The sequence below is a fragment of the Pteropus alecto genome, unplaced genomic scaffold (genome assembly GCF_000325575.1).
Source record: "Pteropus alecto unplaced genomic scaffold, ASM32557v1 scaffold287, whole genome shotgun sequence".
Lineage (NCBI taxonomy): Eukaryota > Metazoa > Chordata > Mammalia > Chiroptera > Pteropodidae > Pteropus > Pteropus alecto.
In genome coordinates, this window is record NW_006439718.1 from 1,730,100 (window position 1) to 1,750,333 (window position 20,234).

The 20,234-nt window shown below is 35.0% G+C and overlaps 1 protein-coding gene and 1 non-coding gene across 8 annotated transcripts in view; one reads left to right on the forward strand and one right to left on the reverse strand.

Annotated features, from left to right (window-relative positions):
• The first annotated feature begins 236 nt into the window (after positions 1 to 236).
• LOC112483919 lies at positions 237 to 355 on the forward strand. Its single transcript, XR_003047818.1, has one exon. It is a non-coding gene; the product is annotated as a 5S ribosomal RNA (ribosomal RNA).
• A 13,159-nt stretch (positions 356 to 13,514) lies between these two features.
• The window catches only part of ERCC6 (ERCC excision repair 6, chromatin remodeling factor), a 73,435-nt gene continuing 66,715 nt past the window's right edge, over positions 13,515 to 20,234 (reverse strand). For 6 of the 7 annotated variants that reach the window (XM_015593264.2, XM_025050317.1, XM_015593263.2 and 3 more), the window contains 3 exons: positions 18,687 to 18,888; positions 17,982 to 18,060; positions 13,515 to 16,729 (listed from right to left, as the gene is read on the reverse strand). In XM_015593264.2, coding sequence (XP_015448750.1) covers positions 16,307 to 16,729; positions 17,982 to 18,060; positions 18,687 to 18,888 — 704 coding nt within the window. In that variant the 3' untranslated portion in view covers positions 13,515 to 16,306. Of the gene's footprint in view, positions 16,730 to 17,981; positions 18,061 to 18,686; positions 18,889 to 19,578; positions 20,079 to 20,234 lie in introns of those variants that run through there. The other variant, XM_025050319.1, reaches the window with a different exon arrangement.

Sequence of the window (20,234 nt, forward strand, 5' to 3'; positions counted from 1 at the left end):
CTGAAGACTTGCTCCAGGCAATTGGGCTGCTCAGCTATATCTTCATTTACATCTATGCCAACCAATCAGATTGGTCCAACAGTGCTTTTAAGACTAATCAGACTGTGAGGATTCGGAGTTCTCATTTGCATGAGAATGAACCAATCAGGAACCAGGAGTGAGAATTCTCTATATAAGTCAGCTTTTCCTCTCTGTTGGTGGAGTATACTTTTAGTTTCCATCAAAGACTTGAGTTGGTCTACAGCCATGCTTCTCTGAACACGCCTGATCCCATCTGATCTCGGAAGCTAAGCAGGGTCGGGCCTGGTTAGTACTTGGATGGGAGACCACCTAGGAAGATCAGGTGCTATAGGCATTAAAAAAAAAAAAAGACTTGAGTTGCCCCAGCTAGAGCAGCGACATTGGAGCTGGAGCTATCTCACACCCCAGAGCGGAGCTGAGCTATAATAATGGAGCAATAACCCCAGGGCCACCTCACAGCCAGTTCCACAGCTGAGCTGTTTCATAATTGAGCTCTTTGCACTGAATAAAGTCTCTCTCCCCTCTCATCATACCCAAATTGGGGCCTACTATTGACATTGAAGGTGACCTTCAGTTGACACTTTCAATAAGAGAAGAGATAAATCGTGGATTATTCACAAAATGGTAAATTGTACCATGGTGAAAATTAAAGTATAGCTACGTGCAGTAACATGATGAAACACAGCAGTACAATACTGATTTTAAAAAATAAGTCCCAGAATATTATGTCTCGCAAGATGCCCTTTTTATTAAGAACAACTAAAAATAAGTAATGTACTTTAGAAATACACACAAAACACAGAAGTAAGAGAATGAAATACACACAAAAACACAGAAGTAAGAGAATGAAAAGCACAAGAACCAGAATAGCGGTTGCCAGTTGGGGAAAGGAGAAGTTGAATAAATAGGTAGATGTGAGCTATTAGAGGTGTCTCTCTCTCATGTTGAACAGTGGGCTCCCATGTTTATATACATAAACACAATAAAACAGGTAATGACAGAATTCTCTGGATAAAAGCTAAGAATTCTCATTTATCCAATTCTGAGCACCTGAGGTCCACTAGAAAGTTAATAATATGGTACTCAAAGAAATAATAGAATGACAAAACTTAAATTATTTCTTTGAAAAGTTTCCTTGAAGAGACTAATAAAGAGACAAACGTCCACCATGATATGAAAATAAAGAGGAAAGACACAAAAAACCACCTTAGAAATATAAAGGAGCAATTACAGATACAGACAAAATTTAAAAAACAATTTGAGAATAAGATGAATAAGTTTATGAAAATAGATTTGAAAACCTGGATAAAATTAAATATTTTCTACAGAAATAGAACTTAATAAAAGTAACATGAGAAGAGATTAAAATGCAAAGTAGATTCATATCTATTTGTTTAATTAGAATCAGTAGTTAAAACTCTTCCCACAAATACGAACATACATAGTAAAATAGGTGCATTTTTCCAAAATTTTTAGGAACAGATCATTGCAAATTTCTTCAGAGTTGAAAAGCAGAAAAACTCTCCCAACACAACATATATTCTAAACAAGAAAAGTACACAAAAGGAAAAGCATTCTTCAGATTCACTTATGAGCACAGATGCAATGACTCTACATCAAATAGTGGCAAATGGAATCTAACAGTATATTTAAAAAGTGATAAAATAGGATTTATCACAGAAGCATAATGATGGCTTCACCTTAGACAACAGAGTAGAGTGCTTCATCACATTACAATGTTAAAAGAAGAAATAAAACCACAATCACCTCAAAAGATGTAGAAAGAGCATTTGATAAAATTTGACACCCCTTTGTGATAATGATTTTTAGTAAAATCAGAGGAAATTTCCCTAGTCTGATGAAGGCCAGCCATCAGAACCTAAAGCAAACATCATACATAATAGTGAAAATTTGAAATTATTACCTTTAAAACAAGGAATACGAATTTTGTACATAGGAAAACGTAAGAGAATCTACAGATAAAACTAATAGATTTTATAGGGAGTATTCAATCACCAACTGACAAATATATAAACAAACCAGTAGGAAATGTAATTTTTTAAAAGGTGTTAATCACAATAGCAATGAAATCTATAGATATATTTGAATAAATCTAACAAAAGATGTGCATGAACTTTTATTGCTAAAAGTATAAAATTTCATAGGATTTAAAAGACCTCCATAAATGGAGAGTATACCATGTTTGAACAGACTAGTTAATATCATAAATATGGTAACTCTCACTAAAACTATCTATGAATCCCATGTAACTCTAATTTATATCCAAGTATGATTTTTCATAGAACCTGAAACACTGATCCTAAAATTCCAATGGAAAAAAGGAATTGAGAAAAATCCAAATCTACTCTGAAGATGGAGATGATAAAGATTCTACCTCACATATCAAACCTCATCACAATGTTACAGAAATTGACATAGTATATATATGTGTGTGTGTGTGTACATATATACATATTAACACAAAATATACATATAAAAATTTATCTGACAGAAGTAAAATTAGAAATCAGTGGGGAAGAAATTATGCTGGGTCAGTCAGGTATCCATACGGAAAATGATAAAATTAGTCTCCTGCCTCACATCATCCACTAAAACAAATTCAACAGAAATTAAAAATCTAAATATGAAAAACAAAACTTTAAAACATTTAGATGAAGATATAGATGATCTTTATGACATTAGAGAGAGGGAATGATTTCATAAACATTACAAACTGTGCTCAAAACATAAATAAAAAGGCTGACAATTGAAAATTTCTCTGATTAAAATTGTTATACAGAGTAAAAACACAAACCCCTCAGAGGCAACATATGCAAAATACAGATAAAGGACTGGTATCTAGAATATATAAGTCAGTCCTAAAATAAGTGAGAAGAGGGTAATAGAAATGAACAAATGATATAATAGGTAATTCACAGAAAAGAAACATAAGTGATCTTTTGAGCAAATGAAAAGATGCTCAACCTTACTAGTGATCGAAGAAATAAAATAACAAGATACAATTTCACTATTTATCCATTTAAAATGTTTTTTTTTAATGTGCAAATGTTTTAAATATAGTAACAAGTGTTGGCAAGGGTATAGCTCTCATAAACTGCTGGTAGAGTGTAAATCGATATGGCGGAGAGCAATCTGTCAGTTCCTGGAGAAGCTGAAAACACAACCTCACACCTAGATGTCTGTCATAGAGCAGCCCTTGCTCATGTGAACAAGGGCATGCTGTTGACAGTATTAGTCTTGGTAATAGCTAAAAAAATGTAGACCCCTGTCTCTCAGAAGGGAATTAGATTATAATGAAATATTATACAGCTGTTAAAATGAACAAACGGGAGCTTTGTGTTACCAACATGGAATAAATCTCAAAAGTATAGTGTATGAAAAAGCAAGTTGCAAAAAATATGCACAGTATGACACTATTGCTTATTTAAAAATGTTTCTAAACAATATTTTATTTAGCATATGGATATGGATGTATATATATCAGCGAATAAAAATATGCCTGTATTAAGTAATATATGTCAACTTAGAAGATTAATATATGTATATCAACTTTAGGTATATAGTTTCCTCTGGGGAGAGAGGAAGTAAAAAAATTGGATGGTTAATTCTTTTCATTACGTTTATTTCTTTAAGGAAGAAGATCTGAAACAAATTTTGTGTAATCTTGATATTTGCTAAAGCTGGGCAAAAGATACATGGATGGAATACAATTTAATTCTGCCTTCATGGAAGAACAGAACCTAAGGAGTAGTTCATTGAAAACTAGTAAGAATTTACTCAGAAACAGAGGAAACACAAGGTGGGAGAAGCATCCTAAGAATGAATATTTATCCTCAGGAATAAGAAACATGAGAAGCAGAGGCTGAAATCAATGAGAGAAAAAACTGGTGAGCAGCTGGGACAGGAGTTAAGGGGGTGGAGGAAATAGGAAGCAGCTGGAAAACCCTATTAAAAATACCACCTTCCCACCTTGACATCTCAGTCATGTTTCAGGTTCCAAACTGTGGTTATCAAATGGGAGTGTGAGGGGGTGAGGGGGGCTCCTTTTTAACGCAAATTAAAATTACTCTAAAATGTGACCATTATAAAACTAAAGCTAATGAAAAAAAAAAACAACCCACTTTGCCCTCTTAGTAAAATCACAACAGCTATTTACATCCTCCCCTTTTCTTTGCCTCTTTAGCATTATACAAACTCATTTTACATGATGTACAATTTTGCATCCTGATTGCTTAACAATAAATTGTGTTGTCCTACAGTTGCCAGTCTCAGCAGCCATTCTCCAGGGGGACGCTCCACACCCTCCCAGCATCGCCCACTCCTGGGTGCTCTCGGGGCTGCAATGGGCACAACGGGCACAATGGTGTTTTCAGATTTGATAGGTGTGAAAATAGTGCTTTGTTTTCTTTGATTACTGGTTAATTACCATCCACTAAAAACCAAAAGGAGATAAGGCAGGAATTTGAAAGAACGTGAGGAAGGAACAAAAGAAATACAGAGAACGGGCACTTAAAATTTAAAGTAAACTTTGTCTTTTGAGATAAGCCAGGAAATTTCCTTGTAGCAAAGGAAACCTGAAGGGTCTCCTGCCCTTTCAGGATGACCTGCAGGCTTTCACACAGCCCACGGCATTTGTATGATGGCAGGTCTCCTGCCTCAGAGGTTTTCCCCTCTCCTGGGAAAACTAAACTGAATACTAGAGTTGCAAATGTCCAACTTTTTTTTTTAAGCAGAAGAGTTAAATGCCCCAGTTTTCCTAATATGCATCACTGTCCTCCAAGTTACAGTTTTGGCGGTGAGGTAAGATCACTGTTAGAGGAGACTATGAACTACACCCCACTCGGGGCTTTTTCTCTGGTGCTGCCCTATGCGCAGGTCCCGCCCCTAAGCAGAGTGTCTTGTTCCACCCTTATCGTCCTGAGAAACAAAAGGTAAGTTTGTGGGCTGCCTTTTGTCATGCTTCCAAGGCTGAGGGCACCAAATCTACTGTGAGGAAGAAAACAGTAAATGGTGGTGGCTGATATTTAGATACACAGTTTCTCAAACCAGTGTACAAGCTAAGGTGCTGCCTTTCCTCCTCCAAAGAAGCAGGAAGTTATATGAAGCAACTTAGAAATTCTTCACAGTGACAGTGCTAGTGAGATGAATAGTCAGATTTTTCTCTGTCTTAAATCCAGAGACTATCCAAAGCAATAATCTCAATTGAAGCTGGTTCCAGCCTTTTTTAAAATCTGAAATCCACAGTACAGGTAAAGAGAAATGTGCAGAACAAAGGTTTGGGGCAAGGGTGCTGGAGGGCCTTCTCGCTAGTGGCAGGTGGTCATAGAAATAGGAGGAGTTTCTTCAGATGGACGAAGATTACATTCCCTTCACCTTTACTGCATAATTCTTTAGATTCTTCACCTCCAGAACTTAATTCCTATTTTTAGTAAAAAATATTTTCTATTTTAGTCTCAGTTTACTTACTCAGCAAAATGAAGTTTTTATTCTATAGATAAAACAATTTCAAAATTCTACTCCAATCGTTAATTTGAGGATTAAATTCTATCTGATAGACTAAAAATGTTAGAATGCCCTTCTTTGTCTCTATTTATTTTGTTTGCATTCACTCTGACACTGTGCCAATGGAAGTATAAAATGTCCCCTTGGTATGACTTGGTTGTCAGGAGGTGACCTCCCTTCCTGCTTTGCATAAATGATGTTCCCAGTAATTTAACAGCGGAAGATATTGAATGCAAAAGTGGAATCCAACTTCTGAATAAACCTTTTGCCATTTGAACCATAAAGATTCAAATTAGAAATACTTCTAAAATTACTCACATGAATTAAATGTTAATACATTAAGGTTAAAGAAGTTAAATCAGCGTCATTATGGGAAGATTGGATGCAATGGTAGACTGAGCATAAATGCTTGATGCCCCTACCAGGCAAAATATATACACATGTAAAAATAGTCATATACAGTCGTGGAAAGGAGCTGATTAGAGGAAGCAAAAGATCTTAAATGTAACTAACATACTCAAGAGATAAGAAAACCTAATGCCTCTATGACAAAGGAAAAGAATATATGAAAGCATGATCCAAATAGGGACCCCCACCTCCACCCCAGAATTGAGAACATCCCAGGGTTGACTGAATGATTCAACCAAAACTACATCTACTATATTAATCCAATTCAGAACTTTAGCAGATTAAAGAAGGGAGAGTTATCTCAGTAAATACAGAAAATGCAAATGAAAAATTCAACATTCATTCTTAAAAAATTATTTGAAAGCTAAGAACAGGGGAAAAAGGCTCTTAACTCATTAAAAAGTATCAACCAGAAACTTACAGCAAATATGCTTGACACATGGGATGCATCCCTCTTTCAAGTAGGAATAAGACAGAGGCAGCCATGCTTACCACCATTCCTGGCTAACATTGTGCCGGAGGAACTAGGTAGCAAACTAGGTAAGAAAAGAATAAGAGGTAATATTGAAAAACAAGAGGCAATCCTGTTATTATTCGTAGATGATATTTGGTATACCTAGAAAATGTAAGAGAATCAACTGTCAAATTCAGTATTATAAAGCTAATTCAACAGTAATAATAATAATAATAATAATAATAATAATAACAGCAACAACAATAAAAATAATAACAGCTAACTGAGGCTCTAGTCAACAGTAAATAATAATAATAATAATAATAATAATAATAATAACAGCAACAACAATAAAAATAATAACAGCTAACACACATAGCTCTTATTTTTTATACCAGGCACTACTCTAATCCCTTTACCAAACATAATTAGAAAATGTAATGGTTTCAGCAGTGTAACAGATAAGAATACCTAAAAGTCCTTGTAAAAAAACATGAAATGTTATATAACGTAACAAAAAGCTGAAATCTTAGCAAAGTAAACTGCCACAGGCCACAAATGAGAAAGAAACTAAAAAACAGAGTGGTACATGCTCACTGTAAAGTGCTTTCCGGGGAAAAGCAAACAAACAAACAAAAACTATAAATTCCTTTAAGCACCAAGGGAAATCTAGAAGTTTGGATTTAACACCAAGATATGAATAAAAGACAAGGACATATGACTACTTAAGGCAAAGAGTCAGAACTGGGACCCCCCACTTGCAGCTACAATCTTCAGAAAACCACAGGCTAGAATAGAATCTACCTCTTGGGACAGAGAAGTGTTTCTGTTTGGGCCTGGATTCTTAGTAGGGAATTTTTCCCTTCTCATTCCTCATCCCTCTACCCACTCTCTGAGAATTCATAACTATAAGCACATAAGGGTTTAGGGTTCAAATTTATACCACCATGTGATCCAAGAAGTTGCCGGTCAAGAAATTAACACAAAAATTGGTCCCAGGCTGGTAATACCATAGGACATTAGTATGCAAAACCACTCTAATGAAGAAGGCTCACACCCACAGTAGCAGTCCCTCTGAAGGTGATTCACATCCAACATTACAAACACACACAAAAACAATCCACTATGAGGGAGAGCCAAAGACACAACAAAGAACAGGATGAATACTAAGAATTCAGCCATGATAATTGGATGGAGACTCAAACTATTATGTTTAAAATTATAGTCATAAAAGAAAAATTCAATAAGAAAAGAGAGAAGTATTGTGAAATAAAATCAGAAAGGTTGGGGTGGAGAAGAAGAAGCAGTTTTAGAAATAAATATTATAATTATAAAATTTTAATTCAATGGGTAGCTTAAACAGATGATTAGAAAGAAATGGTTCCAGAAGGATGGGAGTAGAGAAAACTGGGAAAAAGCAATATTCAAAGAAATAATTCCTACAGTTTTCCAGAATTGTTGAAAAGTATGAAATTTTAAATTCAGGAAGCAAAAGTTCCATACAGGATAAAAATAAATTCATACAAATCCGAGCAAAAATGCAGAACACTAATGACAAAGAAATGCTACCCACAAAGGAACAACTTTGAAAACTTAAACAAAATGGTCAATTTTCTAGAAAAATAGAACTTAATAAAATTGACCGAAAGCATTATTGAACACCTGGACATTTTTTTAAGTGTACAGTTCAGTGGCTTTCGGTATATTTGCAATATTGTGCAACTACCAACTCTATTTAGTTCCAAAGCCCTTTAATCAACCCAGAAGAGAGCTGTACCTATTAAGCAGTAACTCTGCATGCACACCTCAACACCCAGCCTCTGGGAACCTCCAATTTGCTTTCTGTCTCTAAGGATTTGTTTATTCTGGATATTTCCTACAAATGGAGTCATCGATATATAGTCTTTTGTGTCTGGCTTCTGTCGTTTAGCATAATATTTTTGAGGTTCATCAATGTAGTGTGTATCAGTACTTCATATCTTTTCGTGTCTGAGTAATATTCCACTCTGTGGGTATAACATATTTTGTTTATCAATTTATCTGTCAATGGACACTTCAGTTGTTTCCATCTTTTGGCTAGTGTGAATAGTACTGCTATGAACATGAGTGTTAAAATATCTCTTCCAGACTCTGCTTTCAAGTCTTTTGGGTATATATCCAAAAGTGAAATTGCTAGATCATATGGTAATTATATTTTTAATTTTTTTATGAATTGCCATACTGCTTTCCTGCAGTGGCAGTATCATTTTACATTCCCACCAACAGTGTGCAATTGTTCCAATTTCTTCGCATCTTTGTTAACACTTTTTTTTTATAGTAGCCATCCTAATGGGGATGAGGTAATACTTCATTGTAATTTTGATTTGCATTTCCTTAGTGATGTTAACTATCTTTTTGTGTATTAGTCATTTGTACATATTCTGTGAAGAAATGTCTATTCAAGTTCTTTGCCCATTTTTTAATTGGGTTTTTTGTTGTTGAGTTTTAGGAGTTCTCTATATATTTTGAATATTAATCACTTATCAGATATGTGATTTACAAATATTTTCTCCCATTCTGTAGGTTGCCTTCTTACTCTGTTGGTAGTGTCTTTGAAGCATGAATTTAAAAACTTTTCATGAAGTACAATTTATCTATTTTTTCTTTTGTTACCTATGCCTTTGGTGCCATATTCAAGAAATCATTGCAAAATCCAGTGTCATGAAACTTTTGTCCTGTTTTCTTCTAAGAGTTTTATTGTTTTAGGTCATGCTTCTATCCTTTTTCATTCCCTCAGGTTTGTTTTATGGCCTAGCATATGGTCTATCCTGAAGAATGTCCCATGTGCACTTGAGAATGTATATTCTGTAATTGTTGAGTGGAATGCTCTATAGATGTCTTTTAGGTTAAGTGGGATTATAGTATTGGTCAAATCTTCTATTTCATTGTTGATCTTCTACCTAGTTTTTCTATCCACTATTAAAGATGGGGTATTGAAGTCTACAACTATTATTGTTATTTTTCTTTATTTCTGCCAGTTTTCGCTTCATGTGTTTTGATGCTGTTATTAGGTGTATATGTTTATAATTGTTATATCTTCTCAATGGGTTGACCCTTTTACTATTATAAAATGTCCTTCTTTATCTCTAGTAACATTTTTATCAGTTTTGAAGTCTATTTTGTCTGATATTAGTATAACACTTCAGCTTTCCTGTGGTTGCCGTTGCATATTTTTCCATTCTTCTTGTCTTTGAATCTAAAGTGTAGACTTTTTTTTTTAATCTGACAATCCGACTTTTGATTAAATTATTTAATTCATTCACATTTATTACTGATATAGTTGGGTTTATATCTGCCCCTTTATTTTTTGTTCTCTATGTCTCATGACTTCTTTGTTCTTATTGTCCTCTTTTGCTGTTTTCTTTTGCAATGAATATTTTCCAACATAGTATTTTCATTTCATTAATGTTTTTGAGTTATTTTCTTAGTGATCACTCTAAGATCTACCATATAACTCTTAACTTATCAGAACCTATTACAGATTTATTAGTTTAGCTCCAATAAGGGATAAAAACATTACTCCTATATAGCTCTATTGCCTTTCTCCTTTTTATTTGCAGCATTGTAGTGATACATATTAATATAATACATTACATTAATTATAATTTTATCGTGTCTTCATTTCATTAGCCCATTACAGCTTTACTCCCACTCAACTCCTTTGTGCTATTATTAGCAAATATGTTACACATATATTACATTTCTGTATGTTATAGGCCAGCAATACATTATACATGTTTATACAACTGCTGTTTGAATCAGTTTAAAGAAAAACATGCATTTATAGTGTCATTTATAATGACATTTTTACTACAGAATCTAATTTTACTAGAACTCTTTATGTGGATTTGCATTACTATCTGAAGTCACTTGCTCTCAGCCTCAAGAACTTTCTTTAGTATTTTTTGTCAGGCAAGTCTAATAGCAACAGATTTTTCTGTTTTTGTTTATATCAGAAGTCTTTATTTCACCTTCATTTTTGAATGATACCTTTGCTAGACATAGGATTCTTGGTTTTTTTCTTCGAGCATTTTGAATGTTATCCTTACCTTTTGGCCTCCATTGTTTCCTCTGTGAAATTAACTGTTTATCTTATTGAAGTTCTTAGGATGCATAATTTTTTACTTTCTACTTTCAGAATTTTTTTGTCTTTGATTTCAGCATTTTTACTGATATGTCTGTGGGTCCCTTTGCATTTATCCTGCTTGGAGTTCATTAAGCTCCATGGATGTTTTTCATTAAATTTGAGAAGTTTTCAGTCATTGTTTGTTTCTTCTCCTTTCTCACTTCTCTCCTGGCACTCTCATTTTGTGTACACTGATGCACTTAACAGTGTATTGTTTCCCTGACGCTTTGTACATTTTTCTTTATTCTTTTTCTTCTCTATACTTTGGATAGCAAAATCTCTATTGATCTATCTGCAAGTAGGCTGAATCTTTCTCCTATTTCATATCTACCGATGAACCTGTCTACTGAGTTATTAATTTGTCACTATACTTTTTAAATCAATGGATTTAGCCTCTGCTCCTTAAAGCTGGGGAGGATAGACATGCTGGCAACATGCCCTTCTAAGTTAATACTGTATCCCTTGATTTGGAATTGAGGGACAGATTCCCATTTTCCTGGCTAAATCCACTTGGATTACAGCATCTGTCATCACAGAGATAGGGGGTTGGGGGCGCGGGGTGGATAGGTTGTGGCTCAAAAGTAATAGACTCTCACTTTTGGAATTTTGTCCAGTTACAGTTGCTTTCTGGATAGTAGGTCCTTGGGGTCCCTCACATGCCATTCTGGAAGTGGAAATCTAAAATATGTTTTAATGTTGGAAAATTTAACTGTGTATTTTCTGACACTGAGAGATATTTAAATGAGAAAAATTTATACAATTAAGTCAAGATATGCAGGAAAAGCATTTAATAAATTCAGCACTGGATTTAGGAATGAAAAGAACATTTTCTTAACTTAATAAAGACCATCTGCTGGAAAACAACATATTTAATAGTAAAATTTTAGCTTATCTTCAATGTCAGGAATAAGATAAGGATGTCAACCACTGTCATTTACATTATCATAGAAATATATAAGTATTAGAGTGAATGAAATACGACTGACTGTCTTTTATTTGCATCTGACATGATAATGGTTGCTAGATATGTCTACTATGTAAAAACCAACAGTAAAACTAGAAAATGATTTAAATATCACTTACTATAGCAAACAAAACTGTTGGATAATTAGGAATCAATATGTGCACAATCTTATAAAATATAAGTGAAAGACAGAATGGAATTGTCTTTTGTAATAAATATGTATTATAAAATGGAGCAATATGCCCTATTCATAGATGAGAAACTCAATATCATAAACAATCTTTCCCAAGCAATCTATAAAGTCATTATCATTTTGAAAACAACAAAATCCAAATATAACAAGGTGATCCCAAAATTTATATGGAACAAAAGTCCAAGAACTAATGCATTTTTGGAAGATGAAGGGAATCATTCTATCATATATGATAGCCAATTATAAAGCTATGATGATTAAAACAGGTTATTGGCAAAGATAAGTGGACCCATTTAACAGGACACAGAGCCCAGAAACATTCTCATATTACATGGAAATTAGATATAATTATAGATGTGGCTTTATAAATTAAGAAGGTAAGGATGAACTACTTTTTTAAAAAGTACTAAGAAAAATAACCATCCACATGGAATTTACAAGAGAATTTATGAGAATGTAATCATGACTTCAGGTTATTAAAGGGGTTCTTAAATAAAATATAGAAAGACTAAATTTTACTATATTTAAATCAAAAATTTCTGTATAATAAATGACATCATAAATGAAGTAGATACATGAATATCCTAGTTCCTCACATTTTTATGTAAAATTAAGACTCCCAACCAAAACTAAAAATCTATAAAATACCTAAGAATAAGCCTAATATGAAATGTGCAAGACTTTTATGAAGAAAGTTATTAAAATTTTATCCAAGAATATAAAATGCTTTAATAAAAAGTGGCCTATCATGATACTAATGGGAAAAATTATATTAAAGTCTATTATCCTCAAATTAATGGATAAACTAATGCAATCCCAATCAAAAGAACACAATTTTAATAGAACTTAAACTAATTCTAAGATTTACCTGAAACAAAAAATGTACAAGAATAAGACAACGAAGAGGGTGTCAACAGACAGCAAAACACAGTACAAAGTCAAATGACAGTAAAGAGTGTGGTTTGGTAAAATAGACATCTAGATCCATTGTCCAGAAATAGTCAACTTAGCATATGATAAACGTGGCATTTCAAATAAGTGGAGAAAAGAATAAACTATTCAATAATAGTTGAGACAACTGCCTTTTCATTTTTACTTGGTTGGGGGGGGACCCTAAAAGATAAATAACCAATAATAAAACTAGGCAAATGTGACATGAACAGGCAATATACAATAGAGCAGCGATCCCCAACATTTTTGGTACCAGGGACCAGTGCTCCTATGAGAATCTAATTCCTGATGATCTGAGGTGGAGCCGAAGCAGTGACGCTAGTACTGGGGAGCAGATGAAGCTTCACTCACTTGCCTGCCCACTCACCTTCTGCTGTGAGGCTCAGTTCCTAACAGACTGGTACCAGTCTGTGACCCAAGAGTTGGAGACCCCTACAATAGAGGATCTACAAATGACCAAAAAACATACAATGTTTGGTTTTAAAAGTGATTAGTGAAATTCAAGTTAAAAAAAATATTTTCAACCATAAGATTGGTTAAATAAAAAAACTCCCAAGATACTTCCTACTGTTGGCAAGGGTGTGGAGAATGGATCATTTTATGGAGTGTGAATTGAAGATAAGTTTCATTACATCCATTAAAATTAAAAATCTATATAATTTTTAATCCAGCAATTCTATGAAAGTAGAGCTATAATTACAGGAATGAAAAGCTATCTTGCACATAACATTAAATGAAAAGTTAGTTGCAAAATAATGATGACATAATCCCATTTATGTAAATCACATATACAAAACAAAACTAGCTGCTGTAATAAAGAGATGCCAAAAGATAGTGGTTTAAGCAAGTCAGGAATTTATTTTGCTCTCAGTAATGGTACAAGAAAAGCAATTCAAAATTGGCAAGCCAACTTCTCTATCCTCAACACATGACTGTGGATCCCATGACACTGCTTAAGTTCCCATTGGCATCTCAGCCAACAAGAAAAAGGAATGACAGGAAGAGTATACACCCAATTCCTTAGTTAAGGACCTAATGTGGAAGTTCTCACATCCATTGCCTGGTCACGGGGCCACCATTAACTATAAAGTCAGCTGGGAAACAGAGTCTTTAGCTGAGCAGTGTCCAGGTAAAACTTGGGGATCTTATCAGTAAAGGAAGGAGAAAACAGACATTATAGCAGCAGTCTCTGCCACAAGTATTTGTAAAACAGACTGGAAGAATATACCAAATACAGCACTTATCTCTAGAATAGGAGCAGAATGGTGGGGAGACAGAGTACTGCCTACAATATTAAAAACAGTATTAGTGTATTTATGCATTAACTAAGGAATTTAAACATTTCACAACATTTTTAAATCTTTTATTTGTAGCTTGATACTGACATGTTATACACATTAAATCTATCTACACTGTATAAAGCTTTTAAAGTTCCAAAAATTAGATTTTATCTAAATGAATAAGTTACTCTATATTGTTAAAACTATTACATTTAGAGCATCTTTCTCTAAGTCTCTCCTCCAGGGAAGCATGATGATAATGTTCATAGATAGCCACACTGAGACACAGGCAGGGCAGTGACCTGTCCAAGGTCACAGCATGCCACTGGCAGAGCTGAGACAAGAACTGGAGTGAGGACCACTTGGCTTTTACTGCAATCATAATTTTTGATGGCATTTTCTACTTGACAAGGTTACAACTTCTCTAGCTCCATATACTTCACACTTCAGATAATATGATGCCCAAACACTTTGCACTCATGACCTGCATCAGTACTTCAATCTGAGAACAAGGCGGACACAATTCTCTTATAAGCTAATGATTACAAAAATAAAAATAAAAAAAACTTCCCAGAATCAAAACAGTTAAGTTTGACTTCCTTCTAAACCAAGTACTCAGGTTTAGGATTTATTGACCTGTTCAAAAATCACTTCTATGACTTCTAGATAATGATGGCAAAATGAGGAAAATAATAGTAATTTCCTCCTCTAACATATAATGAATCACTCTAAAAACAGAAGGAAAAAAAAAAAGACAGAATCCTCAAGAATCCTGGTGGTAATAACTACTCTACGACACCTCCTGCCAAAGGGAAGGGATTCTTGGCCCAAGCCATTTAAAAAATCTCAGAATGGAAAAGTAAAAGTAAAACCCAAATCCTACAACCAAAGCTACAGGCTGCCCAGCAGAAGTTCTCCCTGATCCCCAAGCCCAGATCCTTTCTGTCTGGGTCTCAGGGAAGAGCATACAGAAGATCTGGATGAAGATGCTCGCTTTTACCAGGAGCAAGAGGTGATGAAATGGCATGAGAGGAAAGAAAGCTTAACAAAGAACAATCAAAGAGGACAAATGGCAAGTCAGAGAAAAAAAATCCAAGAAACAAACTGCACTGTGATAGTTCTAGAAAAAAATATAAGGAATGCAATGAATTTAAGAAAACAAGACTTCAGAGCTGAAATCTTAACAATGAGAAGGAAACAAAAAAACAAGGCTAAGCAAAACTGAGGCTCAAAAAAAAAACACCTATAAATACATAAATTTTTTTACAGAGCTATAAATACATAAATAACAGAAAGAGAACAGATGCAGCTGAAAAGTAAACCTCTTAAATAGGAGAGTCAGAGGGAACGCAAAGAAAAAAGATACATTGGAAACAACAGGACAGAAGATAATAAATACATGAGGAGAACAGTGCTGCCTAATATAAAGCAATCGGCACCCTTAGGAAATTGAATAAAATTAAAAATGTTCAGTTACTTCCCAGCATGGAAGCAGAAGGAAGGCTGGAACAGTAGTCACTAGGTGGTAACGATGGTAAATCTGGTTGTGGTCTGGAGGGCTGTTTCCGTGCATGGTGTGTGTTGGTTGCTTTATTTGTACTTTTGGTTCTGCTTGCCTTTTTTTTTTTTTTTAAGATAACACATTTCATTTTTCTAAAACCAAGTCACTAGAGGGGAAAATCGATACCTTTTGCTTAAAGTAAAGCCAGTATAAACTGAGTACACTACAACTTTCTGCAAACACACGTCTTACCATTACCAAGTTATTTCATGCTTTACTAATAAAAATACCTGCCAATTTAGCAGCCCCTTAAAAGATTATTTAAAGGCAATTAATATGATTCAAAAGATAACAAATCTGATCTTTTTGGGGTAGCAAATGATAAACATTTTAAAAAGCTATGCACTAAAAATAATGCTGTTATCAGATACCAATGAGTTAATTTATTGAACAGGTCAGACTGAACATAAGACATGTTTTTAGCACCAATAAAAATAATTTTTGAGATTTCTGGTCTACAGATATCTACATGAACAGTAATGTGCTCCCTGATAGCATCTTTTGGGAAAATGAACAAATGTATTCCAAGGATTAACTGTTAGGTCCCTGATTTTATAACATAATTTGTAGTACCAAATAAAAAAAAAATAACCCAAATATTTTTAATACTTTTAAGTTTTGAAGAACTTCTTCTTCATTAAAGTTTTAATTATGAGGTAGATATCATTCAAAGTAAATATCAAATGCAGCCAACGTCTGTCAACAAACATGATTATTAATCATAGGATTAATAACCAGAATTTTCCATTAGAAAAAGTCAATTAGAAGTTTAGAAATTAATGCTAATCAGCAGTATTCTGGCTTGAGTTTCCAAATTCCTTCACCACCAGAAGTTCTATGAAAAGTACAGAGATTTCTCAATAGTTCTCGAAAGACACAAGACTGTGAAGCTGATAACTTGGATTCGAATTCCTGTAGTATCTCTCGAGTGCTGGCCTGGCCATCCACGTGGGCCTGAAAAGCAATGAAGTTTCTCATTTCTACCAGAAGGTCATCGTGTTCTGTGGTGGAGGGTGGCGGAGCAGAAGCCTCTTGAAGTTGCACGTTTTCACTTTCTAACCGCTCTGGCAAAATCAGATGGTTTCTAGCCCTCATTTTAGCCAAGAGTGAGGATGAAGTGAGGGCCCTGGATAAGGATTCTGCATCTTCCACTTTTCCACTAAATTGCTCAGAAACATGATTTTTTCCATCCTTTTTCATGATGCCATCCTGAAGAAAGAAGACCAATGAATTGATATATTTAAATTCTAGTTTATAGCTCCACTTATTTCACCAAAGGCTCTGCAGTCATAAAATAACACATGCGCCCAGGGCAGTGAAGTTGATGGGGAAAGAATGAGACACCGTCTAACACGGAGGGAAAGGCACAGAATCAAGCATCTAAATCCACCCACCATTAAAGAACATTTCCTAAAAAAAAAAAAGAACCCCCTCTCCGCAGCTACACTACTCACTTGTCACCATTCTGAGTAATGAGGATGGAGGGAGGGCAGAGTGAATGGGGAACAGGCTTCCAGAGAAGGCTTTTAGGAAACTGTCTCTAGGGGGCATGGGTTCTGTGGGCTTTCCTTGTTCTTCCTCCCAAATTTACCCTGATCTAAATAGGTACTGTGGGATTAGGCAGCAGTCCCCAACATTTTTGGCACCAGGGACCGATGCACCTATGAGAATCTCATGCCTGCTAAGCTGAAGTGGAGCTGAGGCAGTGATGCTAGCACTGGGGTGCAGCTGCAAATATAGATGAAGCTTTGCTCCCTTTCCCATCGCTCACCTCCTGCTGTGCGGCCCAGTTCCTAACAGGCCATTGACCAGTACTGGTTTGTGGCCCAGGGGTTGGGATAAGGAATAATATCACAGCTGTACTTCTTTTTCTTCACTTTTAAATATTTTTATTCTTTCCTACTTTATATCTCACACGTGTTTCCTTAAAACAACAAAGGTTCTCTATTCCCAATGTTATCAGTAAGATAACCCTAAACCAGAAAAGACCAAAAAGAGTACTGACTGAGTCTGGCCTAGTATTTACTCTCAGAGAAGCACTCAAGGCATTCAGGGAGTTATAGGACAGGGAGAGACAGGTACAATGCTCTTGCAGTAAATGACATTCAGAGTGATTTTCTAGACCTTTATTCCAGAGGGTGGTGGTCATTGGAGCTGGTACTTCACCTTTGGATGGGGCAGGTTGTATGGTCAGTGACTGATATGTCACCTACTCTTGTATTAACTATCTGAGCGCAAAACAGAGATTCTGCTACAGATCTTGGGTTAAAGATTTTTTTCTTTTAGGAAGGTAGCTGGCCCTTTTAGATTCAAATTAAGTGTGTCAAAATCAGAGCATACCACACAAATATCAGGTGTCGCCATGACAGCAATTTTCTTCACATCGGAATCAGGTTAAATTTTCATAGCAATTTAATCAAATAAGTCTCACACGTGAAAAGCAGACAGGCTTTCATATTACCTGGCATTTCTCCTTTGGAGATGCTGAAGAAGACAGCTGCACAGAGAAGCTGGAATTCCTTTTCTGACCAAATCTACTCCTAAATAAGGACAAATATCATTGTAGATAAAATGTTCGTTTTTGACTTACGAGATGAAAATGTCTTTTCAACCATTAAACTCGTCCTAGAAAAATGTTCTTCCGCATGGTTCTTCTTTCATAACCATGACGCTTCTGCTCTCTCCCCTTCGACTCCTCTACTTTATTCTCCTGGGAAGTTAACTATAGCATCTTGAGTAAAAACTACTCAATATCCTTTGTTCGATATGATGGAAACTACCCTCAAATCCCAGGTAAGAAAATCCTTCTAAAGGAGTACACTGAATAGCATAGTAATTACCAATTGTTGAAAACTGGCTAATCATCTGATTAAAGTTTAATCGTTACTATTTTTTAAGAGTGTCACTATTTTTAACATCATTTTTAAAACAAAGCAGATCATTTCTCCTTCCCCTGAAAAATTAGCTTTGGAAAGCAAGGGACAAAAGTGAAGAAGGAGGTAAAATTACAAGTGTTTCTCCAAGTCACACAAGTTGGCTGGCTCAACCCCTCCTTGGAAGATTTTCTACTACTGCAGATAAACAGAAATCCATGTCTGCCCTGACTTTATTCTAAGCCTGGATGGATTGGCTTTCTCATAAGCATGGCAGGGCATCAATCTCTTACTTTATTCCTGGCGCACCAGAAACCCCCCTGTGGCCGGTCCAGGTGGGAACACCAGACACTGCTCCCAGACACCGTTGACGAGAGAGTCTCAGGGCTTTCAGAGCATCCTGAGCCACTCGGTTGGCCTCTGCCTCCACCAGCACATAATCTGGACTGGCTCCATCCATAATGGCATCGTGTTTCATGACACTGTGCACACCAACTAACAAGAACAAAGGAAGCAGTAAACGTGTTATTTCATGTTGTACACAATTATATTTTTTCTTCTGTGTAGTCTAGCATATTGTGGGTAGAGAAAAATAATGAATATTTTTAGTTGCTATTTACCAAACGACCACAGAAACTTTTATGTGCTGTTGCTATTTACCTTCATTACCACCTAACAGTAGAGACTATTACTATCCCTGTTTTACAATAACTAAAGTATAATGCTTTGATCACAACTTTAACATAACCTCTTCCCTCCTATCTGGATAATTAAAAAAACTCTATTAATAAATTCTTTATTGAAGGGAAAAATATAAACCAGAATTATAGAATTTCTAAAAAGTAATGACAATAAAACATGACATATCAGAAGAATTTAATGCAGTTATCAGTGGAAAATTCACAGACTTAACTACTTATATCAATAAAAAAAAAAGGAAGAAAAATAAATGAACTAAATTTCCAAGTCCAATAGTTTTTAAAAATTAAACCAAAAAAATTCACCAAACACAACAAAAACAAAAGCACAAGAAAGTAATGAAGATAAAAGCAAAAATTAATGAGGTAGAGAATAATCATGGAGCTAATTAATAAATCTAAATCTTGATTGTTTAAAAAATCACAAAATAAACAAACCAGTAGCTTAACCTGATCAAGAAAAAAGGAGGAAAATATACAGAATTAGAAATGATGGGGGAAATTATCTTGAAACAGAAGCAAATTAAAAACCAATTATTACAAGAAAATTGTCTATGCTTCTATGCAAATACTTTTAAAAACTACACAAAATAAATAATTTCTTAGGAAAACATTAACTGTAGGAAAAAAAAAACAAGAGAAAGTTACCAAAAAAATACCTTACAAGAAAACATCAGGCCCAGATGGTTTCTTTCTGAAATGCCATACATAAAGCTGCCTTCTTGAACAGAGAACCATAAACAGCAATCTTTCAAAAGTCAAGGCCATGACACTGTAAGCACGATGACTGCCAAGGCCTGACCAAGATGACACTCCCAAGGATGACTAAGCCGTGCAGGACTGCCTGTCCTCCAGGGTCCCGAGCAATTGTTGAGTCTGCTTTCTTAATTTTTCTGCCTTGATATTAGCTATCAGCTTTCCCGCTTCCAGAGTGCCCGCCTCTGGCCATATCCATACCTTTCTCCCCCATGAGTTTATTTTAATCACCTGTGGTAGAAAAACTAGATAAATATAGCATGTAGAGAAATTTCCTAATAATATTCAGGTAGTACAAATCCATTTAAAGTACTGTACTCCTCTTGTGTGTGATTATAAGTCAAGTACTATTATTCTCTGGTTTCAATTTCTTCTAGATCTTCAAAA